Source organism: Musa acuminata, chromosome BXJ3-4 (assembly GCF_036884655.1).
Source record: "Musa acuminata AAA Group cultivar baxijiao chromosome BXJ3-4, Cavendish_Baxijiao_AAA, whole genome shotgun sequence".
NCBI lineage: Eukaryota > Viridiplantae > Streptophyta > Magnoliopsida > Zingiberales > Musaceae > Musa > Musa acuminata.
This window is the reverse complement of record NC_088352.1, coordinates 28,446,039-28,465,694: the sequence shown is the minus strand read 5'-3', so window position 1 is coordinate 28,465,694 and position 19,656 is coordinate 28,446,039. Positions and strand designations below refer to the sequence as shown.

General features: G+C 37.1%; 1 protein-coding gene across 3 annotated transcripts; it reads right to left on the bottom strand.

Annotated features, from left to right (window-relative positions):
- Positions 1 to 6,374: 6,374 nt before the first annotated feature.
- On the bottom strand, positions 6,375 to 9,414 carry LOC135637303 (transcription factor MYC2-like). 3 transcript variants are annotated; one of them, XM_065149960.1, is made up of 3 exons: positions 7,025 to 9,414; positions 6,796 to 6,859; positions 6,375 to 6,687 (listed from the first exon to the last, which is right to left on the bottom strand). In XM_065149960.1, the coding sequence occupies exon 1, from the start codon at positions 9,264 to 9,266 to the stop codon at positions 7,128 to 7,130; it is 2,139 nt and encodes a 712-aa protein (XP_065006032.1). In that variant the 5' UTR covers positions 9,267 to 9,414; the 3' UTR covers positions 6,375 to 6,687; positions 6,796 to 6,859; positions 7,025 to 7,127. The 3 variants fall into 3 exon arrangements, with proteins under 3 accessions (XP_065006032.1, XP_065006030.1, XP_065006031.1); XM_065149958.1 differs by having other exon boundaries at positions 6,375 to 6,930; XM_065149959.1 differs by having other exon boundaries at positions 6,375 to 6,859.
- Positions 9,415 to 19,656: the final 10,242 nt, after the last annotated feature.

Below are 19,656 nucleotides of genomic sequence, written 5' to 3'. Positions count from 1 at the left end.
GGCATCGGGCCAAGAAGAGCGGGTATTGTGCCAAGGATATCGGAGTTGCGGAGTCAACTGGCCGATTGGGCAATAGGCTGCAGAAGAGGACGATGCGCCGAAGAATCGGACGAAGCGTCGAGGGACCAATGACATGTCGGACAACTTGGTTAATTGCTTAGGATTAATTGTCTCGATCGAAGTTTTGTTTTGTTGTGTAGGATTAACTACGATGAGAGTAAGACAAGCAGCAGGTGTTGCGCCGGAGTCAAGATCATGATCACGTTGGGAGTTCGAGAGTTCGACGGAAGTTCGGACGGTCGTCGGAGGTTCAGTGAGAACAGATCCGAGAAGTCCAGAAGCTTGCCAAGCGAAGCTCGTCGGAACTCGCCAAGTGGATCGTCGCAAAGTCCAGGAGTATGCCGGATGTCCGCAGAAGGATCACCGAGGGTTTATCGGATGATCGACGGAAGTTGGCCGGAAACTCGCCGGAAGAAGCGATTGACGCATCGGAGCAAAGCTGCAGAAGTTGTCTTAGAGTTAATTGTAGTTAGCATGATGATTAAGCATGAAAATGGGAGGTGATCCCATTAGCTTAATCTTGGGGCAATTGGGCCCCTGAAAAGATTCAAATTGGGCCGAATGGAGCGAACCATTCGGACCCTGATTGCACCAGGAGGTGCAACCGCCCCAGCCAGGCAGTGCAACCGCTAGGGCTGTGAGGTTGGGCGGTGCAACCGCCCCAGCCAGGAGGTGCAACCGCTAGGGCTGCGAGGCTGGGAGGTGCAACCGCCCCAGCCAAGAGGTGCAACCACCCAGAGCTCAGTCTTCGAGCTAGACTGGGCGGTGCAACCTCCTCTGTCAAGAGGTAGCACCGCCAGAGCTCAAGTTTCGAGCTCTGCCAGGCGATGCAACCACCGAGCTCAGTCTTTGAGCTCTGGCAGAGAGGTGCATCAGCCTGAGCTCAGTCTCGAGCTCTGCCAGGTGATGCAACCACCAAGCTCAGTCTTCGAGCTCTGGCAGAGAGGTGCATCAGCCTGAGCTCAGTTTCGAGCTCTGCCAGGTGATGCAACCACCGAGCTCAGATTTTGAGCTCTGCCAGGTGATGCAACCACCGAGCTCAGTCTTCGAGCTCTGCCAGGTGATGCAACCATCGAGCTCAGTCTTCGAGCTCTGGCAGAGAGGAGCAATCGCCTGAGCTCAGTCTTCGAGCTCTGCCAGGCGGTGCCACCTCTCCAGTCAAGAGGTGCAACCGCCTGATCCCAGAATTCTGGGATTTGATCGATTTGATCGTTTTGAGCTCGAATTTTGAATTGGGTTGGGGCCTATAAATACCCCACCCATTCAGCACTGAAAAGATACAGACCTACACCGAAATCTTGATCTTTTCTGTGATTCTAAGAGCTCAAAAGTGTTGTAAAGCCTTTAAGTCTCCTCCTTCTGTTCTTCAAGTTTTCAGTTGTAAAGTGAGGAGAGAAAGGTCTGTAAAGGTTGTCTCCTGAGCCTGTCAAAAGGAGGGAAACTGTAAAAGGGCAGTTTGGCCTTCGCCTATTGAAGGAAGGCCCCTAGTTGACGTCGGCAACCTCGTCGGTGGAGGAAGCCAAAAGTGGAGTAGGTCAAGGCTGACCGAACCACTCTAAATCTCTGGTTTGCGTTTATTCTTGAGCACTTTATCATTACTGCAAACCTCCTTCATTACTACTGCTCTCTGCGCTTTCACGAACAAGTTCTAAGTGCTGTTCTTCCGAATCTGCATTCAGACGTAAATTCGTATTTTCATACATTACAGTTTACGTTTACGTTTGATTCTGCAGAACTGTCTTCCGTGCTTTTACAAACGAGCTTCTTTGCAGTTTACACTTACATTTTGATCCTATTGATAACTGCAAACTATCCTCTACAATTTTACGAACGAGTTTCAACATTTAGACGTAAAACTGCATTCAGACGTAAATCGGCTTTCCTCGCTCAATCATCAGATCTCAGTTCACGTTTACGTCTTGATTTCAACTGCATACTGCCTTCTGCGAGTATACAAACAAGTTTCAAAGTTTAGACGTAAATCTGCGTCTAGACGTAAAACTGCGTTTAGACGTAAATCTGCGTTTAGACGTAAATCTGAGTTTAAGACGTAAATCTGAGTTTAGACGTAAATCTGCGTTTAGACGTAAAACTGCGTTTAGACGTAAATCTGCGTTTAGACGTAAATCTGCGTTTAGACGTAAATCTGCGTTTAGACGTAAAACTGCATTTAGACGTAAATCTGAGTTTAGACGCAAAACTGCGCTTAGACGCAATCTGCGCTTAGACGCAAACTGCACTTAGATACAAACTGAGAATTTGCTTTTGCATCATAATAGTTTTTGAACGAACGCAGCTTTTGGTTTTTAATCGCTGTAAGATTTCCGCTGCACTAATTCACCCCCCCCCCTCTTAGTGCTCTCGATCCTAACATGGTTATCTAGACACTTCTCCATGAATGACTTAGGGGAATCATCCTATATCTTAGGGATTCAGATCTATAGAGATAGATTCAAGAGGATGCTTGGCTTGTCTTAGTCCATATATATAGACACCATTATCAAAATGTTTGTCATGAAAAATTCCAAGAGATGTCTCATACCAATGAGACATGGGATATCGCTTTCTATGAGTATATTATCAAAAATAAAATTAGCCCTAAGTTCAACCTAAAAATATGATAATCGATCTACTTGAGCCTGATGTTAATTGAAAAACACAAATTAATAGTAATTAATAATAATAATAATAATAATAATAAGGATCTAATTAATTAAAATAAACTAAAACATAAAAGAAACAAAAATGCGAAGAGATCTTCCACTAAATAATGTGTTTGAATCCCTCTAATTGAAACTTTTGAAGTTTTGATGAGCTTTAATCACGAGTATGATGCTTAATTAAGAAACAGAGTGAGAATGAGTGATTGAGTGAGAATGAGAGAGAGAGGGAGAAATAGTGAGTAAGCGGGAGTGAAAGAGGGGAGGAAGATGTTTAAAAAGAGCGAGAAACAACCTAAATCAAAGGTCCAATGTAGTATGTATTGGTTCGTCAATAAATCGATACGTGAACCACTCGCTATCAGACGATATTAAGTTTTTGGCCTCATATCCAATGATATGGGGTTATATCGGACGATAATGATTAAAATTTTGATTGTTACCGATGACGGTATCGATCAAAACCAACTGTTATCGAACGATAATGGTTTCAAATGGTTAATTTGATTGTCGGAGACATTCTAAAGAGTTTTTAAACTTTTTTTCTCTCTCCTTTTTTAATACATTTTACTCTCACGTTATCAGACTCTCTCTCCTAAAGAGTATGTGTATCTTAGGCGTATCGTTTTGATATATTAATGCCATTTGAGCTATATATTAGTACGATAGGAGATTAAAAATCTTGATCCAACAATCAATTCTCTAAATTATATGATTTGACCCAAGTGAACTAGTACAATCAAACTTTGACCATTATTGATAAATATAATTCAATAACGATCGAGTTTTAATTGTATCACTTGCTATGGTACGTATCACCTGAAACAAGCTGGTCCCTATACCAATTGTTAGGCAGATTAGTACATATTATCTATTTCTTGCCCAATCGAGTGGTATGACTAATCTTGATAAAGACAAAGAAAAAAAATATTAATATTACGTTAGAGTCTCCTTCAAACAATGGAGAAAATCAAAAGATGATTAAATATTATAGGTGTGATAAGTTATACAATATTAAGAAAAATTATTATGTCAAAATTAAAGAAGAAAATATTGCCAGCAATTAAAGCTATTTAGATTATTTTGTTGGAACTTGCATCGATGGATTATGAAAGAAACTAAACAGATAGAGGCCTTGACTAGATGGCTAATTTAGAAGATGAAACTTATTTCATTGATAATGATCCTAAGATCACTAATCTTCAGCCATATGGAAGATGAAGGTCTCAAATTCACTAATCTTCATCCATGCGAAGGATGAAGGTCATAATTATTAGGACAAGCAATACAATGGAGATGAAAAGTTTGAAGAAGAATGTAATTGATGAGTTTTCTTCTTGTCTCTCTTCACGTATTATTATTTTTAAAAATAATAAACATGATAATGAAAATAATACATATTCAAATTCAATTGTTGAATTTTCATTATCATCTATTGCCAAGATGAAGGTTGCAAATTCACTAATCTTCATCCATATGAAGGATGAAGGTCGCAATTATTACGAGAAGCAACACCATGGAGTCGAAAAATACGAAGAAGAATGCAATTGATGAGATTTCTTCTTGTCTCTCTTCATATGTTATTATTTTTAAAAATGATAAACACGATGAAAGTGATATATATTCAAATTTGATTGTTGAGTTTTCATTATCATCTATTGCCCATTTGGACTTTGTTTCCACTCCTGTTTCCTCCTGACTAATGGTAGAGCAAAAAGATTAGAGTATTAATAATGTCCATGAAGAGGAAGTTGTGATCATAGCCATTTATGAAGATCCCCTTTAGGGAGTTATTCAAGTATAATAGAAAAACGAATTGTTGCTTTCTCTATAGGATTGCATGGTTGGGCTCTCACATTGATTAACTTTGCAAAGATGTATGCTGCTAGATTTGGAGTCAACGGGACAAAGATGATAGAAAGGCTATGGTGTGAAAATTAACTTGACCTAGCCATAAAGAAGTCGACTCCCAAGGGTTCCTCTACATGCAAATGTGACTTTGTTCAAATTCATTATGAAATAGTTAGGCAAATTACTTCTACCTGCATGAATGATATATATATATATATATATATATATGTAATTGCTATTAAAAACTTTGATCTAGATGGCCCTCTTATATCATGTCTCAAAAGATGATTCTAAGTTTTGAAATAGGTTGATTCTTTGCATTTGGTCAAGTTCTATAGTGTTTACGGATATGAAGGTTTGGATAATTAAGCCATACCGTTCCTAATCAAAAGATTTATATGTTAAACTTGTACCCTATGGAATAGGATAGTTATGATTGGTTTAGAATATTTCATTACTAGGGATGCAAGAACCAAACATATTAAAAAATTATATTATTCAAGAAAAATATTTCAACAAATCATTAACACGAAGGCCAAGAGTGATGAAAACACCATGAATCTCTTCACCAATCTCTCTAAGGATCATCTTCAAAGTAAGGTATGACTTATCTCTAAAAATATACTTCAAGTAGTTTGTTTAAGGTAGTATCTTTTGGAGAGATTTTAAGACTTTTTTCTTAAAATATCTTAAAAATATAATTTTTTTTTGTACAAGTGATCAATAAAGTAAAGGAAATTATCGTTAAAAAGTTCTCTTTACTCCTCAAAAATCTTTTGACAAAACAAAATTTCTCCAATTATCGTAAGATTTTTTAGGGCTCGACTAAGACCGTTTGAAACCTTGAAACTCTTCGCTAGAAGCTAATCAGAATGTCAACTTTGAGATTTTTGAGGGTGAAGTTTAGAAAAAGTTTGAAGCCTTCAAAATCCTAAAATCGATCCAAGTTTATTTTCTTTATCTACATATTTTTTAGGGCTTTATTTTAAAATCAATTCAAAAGTTATGCTAGTTTACTATCTAGATGTTGATATATTGATTGACTTCTAATATAGAAAAATTGATGAAAGAAATGTGACTTTGGTCTCTCACCATGATTGCCTATCTAAGAGCTGGATCATCTAACTTGGTGTTAATTCAGGAGATTGGTGTTGGTAATCCTTTCTTATTATTGGCAATCTCTTGCTTCATAATCACCTAAAAAATACATATAACATAATTTTGCTAAATATAATCCCTTAATTATTAATAATACCCTTATTTTCTATAATTTTTGAATTACCATTACTTCACACAACTTATTTCATTCGTCAATTAATCATCCTCGTAAGTGTCAATGTCGGAACCATGATCGCATCCCCTTCGATTATTTTCGACGAAAACAAAAGAAGAGGAAGAAAATAATATTATATAAAAGGAGTTGCAAGAGTATTAAAATTAAGTAATAAGTTACATAGGGATACTTTGGAATATTAAAAGAATAAGATTGATAATTAAAAGATTATAAATAATAAAATTATGTTTTATTATTTTTTGGGAATTATCAATAGCAATGTCGTCAATAACCAATAACAAGCTTCGTAATAAAAGAGAAGCTAAACTATACCTCACGCATAAGATGTTATTGGTCGGAAGTCGGATCTATAACCTAGTAATAAATGAATTGGGAAAAATATATGACAGGTCCTTTCTGGGTTACTAAATCATATTTTGATGTGGAAAACTTATAAAGATTGGAGCTCTAAGTGTAAAGAGAGTTTATTTAATTTATAAAAATAAAAATGAAGAAAAAAAAAAGATTGTTTATCAATAAAGAGAGTTTATTTGTGGATACTATAATAATAGTATATCTCATCCGACCAATGATACGATTATATTATACGAGATATCACATGTGTCAGTCTAGCAACAACGACACTTGGAAGGTCAGAGTGGCGCAGAAAACGTCCTTCTTCAACTTGGTGACGGTGGTAATGATAGTTTATCGGACGGTTCAGGCAGGCCTTTGTCAGGGGACGGACGCATCAGATGACGTAGGTTGATAATTTACACCTTCATTACTTGTCCCTCCTTCCGCTTTGCTCCGGTAACCATCGTTCAGCGTCCCATTCCTAATCTGTCATGGGTCACACAATGTTTCTGTGGGAACTACGAAGAGAAATTGCTGTCTTGTGGGACCACTCCACGTTGCAAGGACAAACCCATAAAAGCTAGTGGAACCCACCCCTCCCCCTCTGGGCCTCGACGCAACGTTCGATGATTGCTCCTCACGCCATCTCTGTTGCCTCCTTCAATTTCACAGTATCATATGATTAAGGCTGAAGAAGGAGGAGTTTCTCTCGAGTCATTCTTGTAAACACTTGGATGAAAACGAAAAGACGAGGGATTGCATTAGACATGCGTTATTTTATGTACACTCAACCATCAAACAAATAGAAAAACCAATAACAAACCTTTCCCGCAACCAAGTATACCGGTGACTTGCAGCAGATATCTTAGCCACCACAGCATCCTTTTCCGGAAGCACTCCACCCTGGGTCGGACTGCTGCCAAGAACTATCTACTGGCGGGCGGCGGCTCGGCCGCCACTCTGTAGTACAGTGCGGAGCTGAGCTGCTCTTGCGTGTACTCCCTGCTCGACATCTTCACCGTGGCCTGTTGGATCATGAGGTCCTTCACCACCGACACACTCGCGTAGTAGACATCGAGATTGAGATCTTTCAATGCCGACATCAGCATCGCGGTTGGGTGATTCGTATTCTGGCATTGCAAGCGAATCATCGCCTCCGAATCCAGCATCTTCACTTCCATCTCCACGCCGTAGCATCGGCCGTTGCCGTTCGTGGTCTCGCCTAGATGAGGCGAGCGGGCGGGGGGGGATTGGCGATCCTTCCTGAGGGCTTCGACCTGGGCTTCCAGGCCCTCCTTCTCGGATTCCAGTGACTGGAGCTTGACGCGGAGCTCGTTGATGTAGGTCGTGGCGTCGCCGAGGAGGGAGGCTTTGTCCATCTTGGACACGTTGGGGACGACCGAGCGAAGGGCGTAGAACCTCTGGTTGAGCTTCTCGCGACGCTGCCGCTCGGCCTCAACGTGGTTGAGCGGCTCCTCGCGGCCGTTGGCAGGCTTGCGGCCGCGCTTCCGCGGGCGCTTTTCCGGGTCTGTCAGCAGGCTGCTCTCCATTTTCCGCATCGAGCGCTCCGTGTCGGAATGGTCCGAGTCGGCCCCCTCAAGGAAGTCGCCGATGCTGCCGCCACCAGGGGAACACTTCATTAGCGCGATGGACGAGGGTCGGGCCGGAGCCGACGAGAACACAAGCTTCGCCTCGTCGTTGCTTCTCGGCATAGACATGGCTCCAGTAGAGCTGTTGTTCATGTTGTCGTCGGGCACCGCGGCAGCGATCTGGTGGCTGGAGAACATGTTGCTGGCGACAATTGCAGCAGAGGAGTTCCTCTTGCTACCGATGAAGTTTCCGTTCTCGTCGGACTCGGGTTTGACGGATTGGAGCGGGGCGGCAGGGCCAGTGTGCAATAACTCCGAGAAATTGAGCTCCCTAGCGAAGAAAGGTTGGGTCTGGGAGTCGTTGCCGCTGCTGCTCTGATGCTGCTGTCGCTGTTGGTATCTTTGGCCGTTGGATTGCTGGATCTGGAACGGACTAGGGTTCTCCCTTAAGGTACGCGAGCTATGGTTGCTATCGAAGTGGATCAAGGGCTTTGAGACGGAAATCTCGACTGAAGCAGAGTTGGGCAAAACGAAGTCCTTAATCTCGACCAAGGAGGGATCTGCGAACCAGAGCTCCGACGGATCGATCTCGCCCTGATTGACCGCAGTCGACGCCGCCAGCGACAGTGGCGAGAGAACGGATCCGGCGGCGGCGTTGGCTAGCGGCATCTGGAGGGAGTTCAAATCGAAGAGGATCCGGATCTTGTTCGTGATCTCGGAGCTGTGGCAGATGAGCTGCGTCGATCCGAGCTCGAGCACGCCGGGGCTGACGGGGACGTAGACCATTGTCTGGATCCCGAAGACCGTCGCCTGGCGCGCGCGGTCACAGGGCGCCACCGCGAGACGATCAGCGCCGGCGAGCCAGGAGGGATCACCGGAGAAGAGGGCCTGGCCGGGGAGACCGGAGCCATTGACAAAAGACTGTGTCATGGACACCAGGAAGAACCACTCGCTGTCGGTGACCTCATCCTCCGCCGCCTCGTTCGCCGACGACGAACGTTCATCGCCGTCAATGAGCGAGTTGAGCTCCCGGAGCACCCGCTTGCGGCGAACCTGCTCCGCGGCTGACGCGGCGCTCGCCGCCGCCGGCTGCTGCTTCCGCTTGTCCTCCTCGCAGCCCTTGTAGCAGCCATCGGCCCAAACCAGGAGCGATTCCCCGGTATCGGTGTCCACCGACGACTGCCAGAGGATGACGTATGTCCAGCTATCCCTCACCCCCTCGATCAGTGCCTGCAGCCGCTCATGCAGCATCTCCTTGTCGAGGTGCGGCGCCGGTACCGGTGCCGTCGCCGTGGCGGAAAAAGACCTCGACACATCGGAAGGCGTCACGGGGGCCGGCGGCCGAGGAGGAGGAGAAACGACCGCCCAAGGGCATCCCTGAAGGTCGGCGGCGGTGGCGATGAGGGCCTCCATCATGGAAACGCTGTCGTCGGCGCACAGGTTCATTCCCGCGGCTGTGCTCGGACTCCACCACATCCACTGTGTCCGCCAGGGTCCGCTCGCGAAGCGCTCGTTATGGCTTCCTCAGGTCCCGGCGCGGGGTTTTTGCAGGGGAAAGGAGGCGACGGGGAAGGGGAGTGAAGCGGGCAAATGAACGGCGACCTTCTTTCGTTGGAGGTTCGATGTGGAGCTGAATTGGGTCCCCTTTTATACCTCCCAATTTCACTGCTTCGATTTCTGTCTTTTAGCTCGCACGCGGATTCTGTCAACCGACGGCTTTCGCGATGTCTGGCGACGTGCTTTGAGATTACCGAACCGACCATGATGGGACACTATGCGGCTAGAAGAACGGCATGCCGCCGTTAAACCCCGCTCTTAATGGCTAATCCAGTATTATAACTTGTAGACATTAGATGTTCCTTTCTATCATTGTCACTGACTGCGTGGCTTTCGTTTAGCCGATGACAGCAGCCGCCACATGGCAAGCGACCGTGACGTACCCGAATGGGACCGATGAGGCCGCAAAGAGGAATCAAAAGGACGAAATGACTAGGAAACATTAATCATCCATTCCCCTCCTCACACGGTAAGTGTTCCTTCAATTGCAAAAGATACATATATTTCCGATAGCATTGGATTTGATGTATTCCAGTTTGGTGCCAAATGACAACGCGTTGGTCTATGTTTCTTCTTTCGAAATTGTCCCTTTCAATTTAACTTTCGTTCATAATAATATATTAACAAGGTTTATTTCTTAAGTTATTTGGGTTACTACCTGTACATATTGTAGATTTAAAAGTAATAGTTGAGGTTGTTGTTATCATGTAATGTTTAATTGCTTAATGGTTCAACTTCTAAGTGAATTAGGATTATGACTTGTACTTCTACTCAACCAAAGTCCGAAGAAGGAGACTTGGTACATAGTATGAAAGCGAACAAGAGAAGGAACAAATAACCTTTTAACGTTGTCAACCATTGGGTACCCAAACTGAGTTCGATAGAGTTTTGGCTAACAACATCAACAATGGATACGACTTGAATTTAATTATGTTGTAAGTGTTTCCAGTTCTAGTTGTCGTGTATACACACAATGGATGTAACTTAATTCAATACAACATGTTTTTGAAATTACACTATTACATGTTGTAAGTGTTTAAGCCTAAATTACTAGCAATACAACATGTTTAAGCCTAAATTACTAGCAATAGATGTGTTTGTTGGACTAAACTCGGAAAGTACGATATCAATATCAGTTTTGAATATCTACTATATTTTTAAGTTATATACATGTTTCATTAGATATCACTAGACATCCAAAAGACATAATGATGTGAATAATAACATAATTGTCTATTAAATATTTAAAAAGGAAACTTGTGTTATATGATATGCTTTCTTTCTCCTTAAGTGAAGAATTATTTTTTGAGGGAGATTAGAGGATAAAATGATAGAAAAGACATACGGAAATAAAAGGGAAATAATGATTAGAGGGAAATATCAACTGAAGATGGACCCCAATGAGGAGACTTCTATGAAGTGATTAAATAAAAATTTATCAAGTTATGTGATAAACCTTAGACCTTTGTACTTCACAAGCCATAATCCACAATAACTAGATACTAAGATGAGTTGGTTGGGTTTAGTTGACTTTTGGTGGTAGATCCTAATCTAATTAGTCACTCATGACTTTGGACAATAAAATTGATTAACTAACCAATTGGTCCTTGATTGGGATTTCAATATCGTTTTGTACTCATCTGTTGATCATTTATTTCACCTGTATTATATTATATTATATATATGATAATATTCATATTTTAAAGAATATATAAACTATTGTAAAGTTAAAATAAAAAAATAATATTTGGATACATCGTAAAAATATTAAAATCTTCCATTCATACATGAAAAGAAACTAATATCATAATCATCCACCTAATCAAGCTTTGGTTCCATATTCACTTACTCTAGACTTACAAGACTAATCAATTTTTACTTTCTTAAGACTTAAGAAAAGGCCATTATTACATTCTTCTAATTCTTCCTTCTATTGGTGTTTATTTTTTCTTTAGATATTCCTAAAATAGGTTTCTCCCAAATATTTTTGTTATCTTATATGACTCACAAATATGATTAATGACGAACATCAATGAGTTTCTCAAGACCTTTATATATATATATATATATATATATATATATATATATATATATATATATATATATATATATATATATATATATATATATATATATATATATCATTAGATCTCCGGGTAATATATTATTTTTTCTTCTATCAAATTACGGTCTTATCTTAAGGAAGAATAGAAATGAACTAATCTCTAAGTAGTTACTCATCAAAGTCGTTGCACAAGGAAAGAATGGCCATGAGGGCTACCATTGTTGACCCTCTATTTTATTGGAGTTGTCGTTAGTAGCTCTTACGTAAGGAAGGAGGGGGAATGAGGGCTATCGTAACCCTATGCTCTGTTATCATCATCTTTTTGATCTTATCTATTACTCGTGGCCCTCACGCAAAGAGGGAGGGGTTACAATGCCCATCGTTATCGCCTCCTTACTTGCATGAGAGCTACAGTTAATCTAATAAGGCAAATGGCAATAGTAAAATAGAGGGATGACAATAGCCCCTGTTCCTTCTCCTTTCTCATTCAAGGATTATGAACCGTGACTCTAATGAGACAAATGGTGACGATAGAGTAGAGGATCAACGACGACCCTCGTGTCCCCTTCTTCCTAGTGCGAGGGCTATAAGCAAATAGCTTCAATGAGACAAGAGGAGTTATTGTAGATAATACTATTAGACAGTGACGATGGGTCCAACAAAACAGTAGACTATGACAAAAAAAAAAAAGGTGATAGTGGATAAGTATTATAAATTTTGATATTTTTTAAATTATAAGTATGATTTACCAAAAAAAAAATTGGCTAATTGATTGAAAACATCCTAAATAAAGATACCCACGCAATGGGGAAAAGAAATAAATCATTAAAATGATTTTTAGTCAAATAAAACGATGAATTGTTGTGTCACTAGCCAGGAAACAGCTTTGCCCTTAATATTTTTTTCCTTTGCCTTTGTCTCCCAGGGAAATCGAAGTGACAATTAAATTGATGTGAGAAACCATCACATTTGATTGATATGACATCATTTAATCAGTGAGGGAACTGTCCAAGTTCTCGGCCAACATGTAGGAAAAAGAAATATGACCTCCCTCGGTACAGACCAATATATCTTTACTGTCTCCACTTGCACCACACATCAAACACAAAGGGGTCCTTTTCATAGGTAGATGCTGTCGAGAGGACAGCTTCGGCTGGTGAAGGAACCACACTCGGCTACATACATCCACCCTTTTTTCTTTTTCTGTGTGTGTGTTTTTGGTCTCATTACATCCTGCGCACTGTGATTCACGTGGGGGAATGCATTAGCACGGCGCTCCCCATCTTTCCTAGATTCATGCACCTCCATCAACTGGGTTCAATGGGCTCGATGAATTGTTTATTCCCTTACCTGTTCCTCGTACAACTGCTCTATCTCTCCTGGCATCATGCGGAAACAAGCTGAGTTAGCTTCATGCATCCTTATCCCAGGCTCATTCATGCACCTGCAATGGATATGCAGGTTCACTGGCCTCTATGCATCCCTCACCTTTCCTCGTCAAGGTTCATGCATATGCATGAATTATGTGGCGTCACTCAGTTCATATGTATTTGGACTTGGGGACATGGAGCCAATTCGAACGTTTCACAGGGAAAGAATGTTCTAATGATATATATATATATACATATCTCTAAATTGTTTTCATTCTATTTTTTCATCCCAACTCCACTATGTTTTGATTATATTAATTTTTATATTTTTTATATAAGATATAGCAGCAAAGAAGAAAGTCATGTCGATTTGACCACTATTTTAAAAACTAGTCAATAAATCATAATCGAACTTAGTTTCGTTTCAATTTTGGTTCTGAACTGATGAGGAAAAAAAAAACATTATGCTACTACATAAGTCTTCATGAAAATTTTAAAATAAAATTTAAATATTTTTGATTAAATAAAAATAAAAAAATTAAAAATAGAAAACCTATGATAGCATCAACGAATGTTGGTTGGTTAAAATTTACAAAATGAAATTTCAAAAAAAAAGAAAGATATGATACATCATCATCATCACTAAATCAGTGTCTTTTCCTTACTGTTTAAGGAGTTGGTCGTGGATGTCTGTCTACAAGTCACATTTGATGTCAAACAAAGAGGTGTCGATGGAAGGCTAGGATCTGTTTCTAAAAAGGAAACGGGAAACTCAAAAAGTCTTTTGCTGGGGTTCATTGAACTCTCTGCCTATTCGTGTTCTTCGCGTGCCACGTCGCACTCATGCTTCGTACTTTTGTTCCATTGGTCCAACACGGCAGCAGCACGGCTTTCCCCATCGACGTTGTGTCTTCTCGTCCTTCTTCTCCTCTGCAGAATCGGAAACCCATTGGGTCTCCTCACAATTGAGAGAGAGAGAGAGAGAGAGAGAGAGAGAGGGAGACCCATTGGGCCTTCCTAGACGTGGGTGGGGACGGTTAATTTTGGAACACATTGGGTCGAGTTGGGGTCCAAATTCAGATCGGATTCAACTTGATAGTTAACATACCAGTGTGATATTTGATTAACATCTAAAACAATGATCATAAGGTGATGAATTCACTTACTAAACGTCAAGAGTATTAAAGCCACATCCAACATACTTTTAGGTGGCATTACCAAACTCATAATTTTTACATTTATAATAAGGGTGTAATAGACCCATTTATTAAAAGTTGAGGGCTTAAAATCATCGTCATCTTCTGATATATTTTTTATAATAGACTAACTAGTTTAATTGGTAAAAAAAAAAGACTTTGTTATATTATCACAAAATCCTCTAGGTTTCATAAAACAATTATTAATCTTTAAACACATTAAGTGAGTTAGTTTAAACTAACAAACTACTATTAATCTATTAAAAATTTAAACATATATCACTTATCACATAATTATAACACGTGGTACTCAAATAATACTTCCACGCAAAAGAAACTCAATAATGCAAAATCACATCGATTGTAAAATAAAATAATAATAATAATAATAATTGAAAGATATATCATTATCACTTTGTTAAAGCACTAACAAAAGCATGTGGTACTCAAACAATACTTCCTTGCAAAAAAAACTCAATAATACAAAATCACATCGATTGTTAAATAAAATAATAACAATAATAATAATAATAATAATTGAACAAATATATCATCATCACTATGCAAAAGCACCAACAAAAGCATGTGGTACTCAAACAATACTTCCTCCCAAAAAAAAACTCAATAATACAAAATCACATCGATTGTAAAATAATAATAATAATAATAATAGAACAGATATATCATTATCCCTCTGCTCAACAAAAGCAATGACACACAATGGGGGCTTTTTCTAAAGGTGATGAGATGATGATGTCTTTAGTAAAAGTTAGTAGCAAACTCTAAAATAATTGTTTGTGTGGTGATATTAGGATCTTTCATTTACATATGATGCTCTTTATTATTTATAGGATTGAGTCGAACAACCCAGGTATTGGAATGACTGCAGCATGTTGTTGCATTCCATCTATTGCTATTAGTTTCCGAAACTTGCCGGTGGTTGGACACCTCCATCATTGTGTGTGTGCTATTCAATCATTTAAGCCAATTTCTGTGTCTTTGTTCTACTTCGCGAATCGGGAGTGTGTTTGTCCCTTCGATTTCAATCCTTGTCTATCATATTATACTCTCATTCTTGTTAACTTGTTGGGTGACTACAAATTTGGATGTCTGAAACTTGGAGGATTGTTTTAGCTTCTGTTCAAGTAAGCCTGATGTAGCGCAGTGGAGGTTATTCCACGCATGGAAGCGTGCTGCTTCTCTTATTCCACACCCATCTACAATAAACTAAGTGGTACAACGAAACTACACTAGTAGTTTTTGTTCTTTCTTGCATACATATAATGAGACTCTCTTCGTACGACTGCTAAAGTTGTGCAATCAAGATCACTTTAATTGTACTTGTTATGTGATAGGATTTAACACCTTATATCAACAAACATCTTCTTTCTTCGAGGAAAGGAGGATGAGGACACCTCCAAGGAAATAGGTAAAGAAGAACTGGAGAGATATGTTACTATAATTCACATACTGATATCTCTCATCATTTCCCTACAACCTTCCAAACCCATAAAACTAGGCTTAGATGCTAACATGCTTAACGAAATGTTATGGAAAGAAAAGCTAATCACTTCACTCCATAAAAATTCATGTAAAGAATGATTCTAGAGACTTAAAATACATGTCCAAATTAAAAATAAGATAACTAAATCGATATGGATTTCGGACCATAATTAGATCTTAATTTGGACTCATAATATAGTCAAGAAAAGATAATGATGAAAGAACATTACTATTGCTAGAGTAATCTTTTACTCGGATTAAGAGTAGAGGATGGCTAGTCAATGTATCTATCTGATGAATGGTTCCACTTCTGAAGTTGCCCATGAGCTAAACCTCTTTTTAGTGTGCTCGGCGAAATGTAGGAATGACCCTTGTTGGCTAATTATCCCTTGTGGTATTTGGATGTTGCATTGTAACATAACACAAAGATCATAAAAAAGATTTAAGTTATTGAGATTAATGGTTTTTGTACGGACTTTTGCTTCAAAAGAAATAGATAATTTTCGAAAGAGAAATTAAGAGCGAAAGAAAAGAAGAACAAGCAGAAGAATAAAGATAAAATAAAGAAGACCTACGATAGAATATATCTTTAATAAGAACTCACAAGACATTTATTTATTAACAAACTTACCCTCACCTCTTACCTTCACAAACAAAAGGAGGGCTAAACTAAACAATGGTTTATTTATAGAAGTTGATTGATGGAAACATATTAACACATCCCAAACAAATTTCCTATTGCTAAATAATAATTATCCATTCCTGAGTAGGAAATAACTACTGCAATTTATGCTATTCCTAATTAGGACTTTTTAATAGGAGATCATTTTTTATATATGTAGCCTATGCCACTTTTGATCTGCAGCGTCATCAAATACCACTAAAATTAAGAATAAAAAAAAGAAGAGTAAATTTGACTCGTTTCAAAAGATACAAGAGTAAGTTGAAACCAACATGATTTTTTTTGGTACATCAACCTATGTCTAGTCTTAGGCTTTTCAACTCCTAAGAAAAAATTCACAACTACAGGAACTAATAAATTTCTTATCAAATATATTTCATTTGTTGGGCTGATAACTTATTATTCGACCCACAACAGATTTTAATAACTCATAGCTCACTTTAGCAATTCTTTTTTCTTTTAACTTAGATCTAAAAAGAGGCGCTAGTGGTGGCTGTGAGCTCGGCTGAAAAATTGCATCAACATGGTTCAAAAAGAAGAAGAAAATAATAAAAAAATAAGATAAGAACAATGCATATGTAGTTCTCAATCATCCAAGCAATGTTATCATCTCAAGTTAGATCAGATTTACAATGAATTCTTGCTGTAATTACTTGAAAATATTTTAAATATTATACATAGTAACGTAATCTTTGTATCTTAATTATTTTCTCGTGATTATTAGTTAGATTTTGGACTAGATATTTTAAGTTTTGTATATTCATTATTTTTATAGTAAATTTTTTCTAACTTTTCTTGTGATTTTTACTATTCACGTAGGGTTTTGTACGTAAATCTTAATGTCATATTTGATTATATTTATTATTTAATTCTGTTATGTATTATGGTCTACTTATATTTATTTATATACAAAATTTCCTTTTTATCCGATCATCGTCTATGTAAAGATTTGCTCTTCCAAAATTTTACGTTTGAAGATCTTTTGTTTCCCCCTTAAGTTTAGTTTGAATGCTTCAACCCTTAAGTTGAGACTTGGGAGATATATCTATAAACAATATATTTTGTTAAACTAATATTCAAGAATCTTATTTCAGTTTAAATTTTCTTCAAAAAAATGTTTCTTGCCAAGTGTAAACACTTACGTGATAATGTGTATATGTATATTCACTGGATTAATGTTGCGATTGCAATTAGTAGTATTACCTCTTGGGCAAAAAAGGGCATGACTTACGCTTTTCTTAAAAATCTATCCGAGTATTTGCTTGGAGACAATTTGATTATGAAATTGCTTAGATATAATCTCAGTGGCTCTTATTCTAAAATTAATCAAATCAATGTTTGTGGAAAGGTATCATATTCTTACATATTGCTATATAAGCATTTAGTGTAGAGCAAAGATGATAGGCCAATTTCAATATTTTATATATAAAAATAATGTAAATGGACACATAATGTAACTATTCTCAGATTGCTGATTCTTAAAATTCCTGACCTAAATCATTTATAAATTACCTGTAGGTGACATATTTTATATATTATTATATTAAATAATTTTTTTTATAAAAAATATGGTTTTGACTCCCTTTGTTGTATTTTACAAAGAAAATATGCACTAAAATTTGTTAGGTATACTAATAATTTAAATATTATCAAATAATTGTAAGAATATTAACATTATATTTATTTTTTTTCTAACATAAGCATTTATTTACATTATTTTGTAAAAGAGCATTACACTACAAAACTAATCCAATTATAAATCACTTTTGCAAGACACGTTTGATATATTAGAAGGCTTAAATATTATTTTTGAAAAAAAAAGATTATCTTTTGCTACTATTATATAACAAAAGTGTAGACAACAAATTGAAGAAAATGAGGTTATAATATAATTTTTTGACATTTATAAGAATCTTGTCTAAGCTACATATGTTTTAGACATACTATATTTGGTGTAGATTATTAAATAAAACAGGCCATTTATATTGTTTTATTTAACAATGTCATGCTCCTTAAAAAATTATGAGAGTATTAAAATACAACTTTGTGTATGCTTCCATATCGAGCATAATATACTTATTAATATAGACAATATATGCATTTGAGATTGAATTTTTATGATTAGTTTTAAAGATTTGTAATAATGGAATTTTATTTTCTAATGTTTTCCACATTTTGTTTTATTTTTGGTGCAATGATTTATGTTAATTTTTAGTTATTTCAAACATTGGACAGTTTTTGGAATTCTATATTTTTATTTAAATATTTATTATCAGCCAGTCATCCAATAGAAAAGAAAAACTGAAAAAGGAGTCAATTTTTGGATATTTTGGGTTATTTAAAACATGGGACGCTCTTTGCTAAAAATCCCAAAATGAGCACTTTACGATAATGACAAAAATTATACGTTATTTAGACAAAAAACTTATGAAATTTTATAGAGCAATTAATAAAAAACAATTTTTGGGCCTTTCCCCCCAACAAAGATACCCACTTTCCTACCAATATTTTTTTAATAACAATATATTGTTTTAGTTCAATAAATAAAAACATTAGTCTATTTGAAATATTTAAACATATTCTTACACAATGAATTAATACAAATACTATGAAGTTCTCCAAAATATATAAAATCAACTTTAGGACAGTGAGAAAAAGTTAATTTTTTTGTCACCCCTTATTTTTTTTAAAAAAATGGATATTCTTAATTTCCATCAAAACCATTAAAAATCTCATATATATTTCTTTACAAAATTTTTAAAATTATAATGATCAATAATTAAGATTTATGGGGATTCAAATTAATTAGGGCTTGGTTACAATATTATAGTGTTGTTGTGGTTCAATAATAAAAGATATTATAACTAGTATTTGATCATAATAAGAAATTTTACCATAGTTTATTATGAGACATGTCCAAATTTTCTTAATTTCCATCCAAAACCACACAAATTCTTATACAAATCATTTTCCAAAATCTCAAAACATGTAATAAATTTGATATTTAAGATTGGTGTGAGTTTAAGCTAATTAAGGTTTGGTTACATTATTTTTAATAAGGTTAAAAAGCAACTGCATATTCATTCAAAATTTTTTAATAAGGTTAAAGTGTTTGGATTCAGTAAAAAGCCACTGTATTTCATTCAAAAACACTTTAGATGAGTAATATCTCCTTTATTGTCATCATTTATTTATAATAAATCAATAAAAAATATCATATGATTTTCTAAAATATATAGACCTCATTTTAATTAAGTTTAAGTGGGAAAAAAAAGTAAGAAATCATTTATTTTGATTAATGCCAAAATAAAATATTTTCACCTAAAATAATTCAAAAACTCTCAAATAAATTATTTTATAGAATTTTAAAATGTATACTAAAGTTAATAATTAAGATTGACAGGGATTCAAACGAATTGAAGTCTGGTCATAAAGTCTTTTTGATAAATTGATCGAATCCAACAGCGTATCGGAAAACGATTTTTTTTTTTTT

What these genes read in the sequence shown, in the direction of transcription:
- LOC135637303 (XM_065149958.1), bottom strand. Translation starts at nt 9,266, where the DNA reads ATGTGGTGGAGTCCGAGCACAGCCGCGGGAATGAACCTGTGCGCCGAC.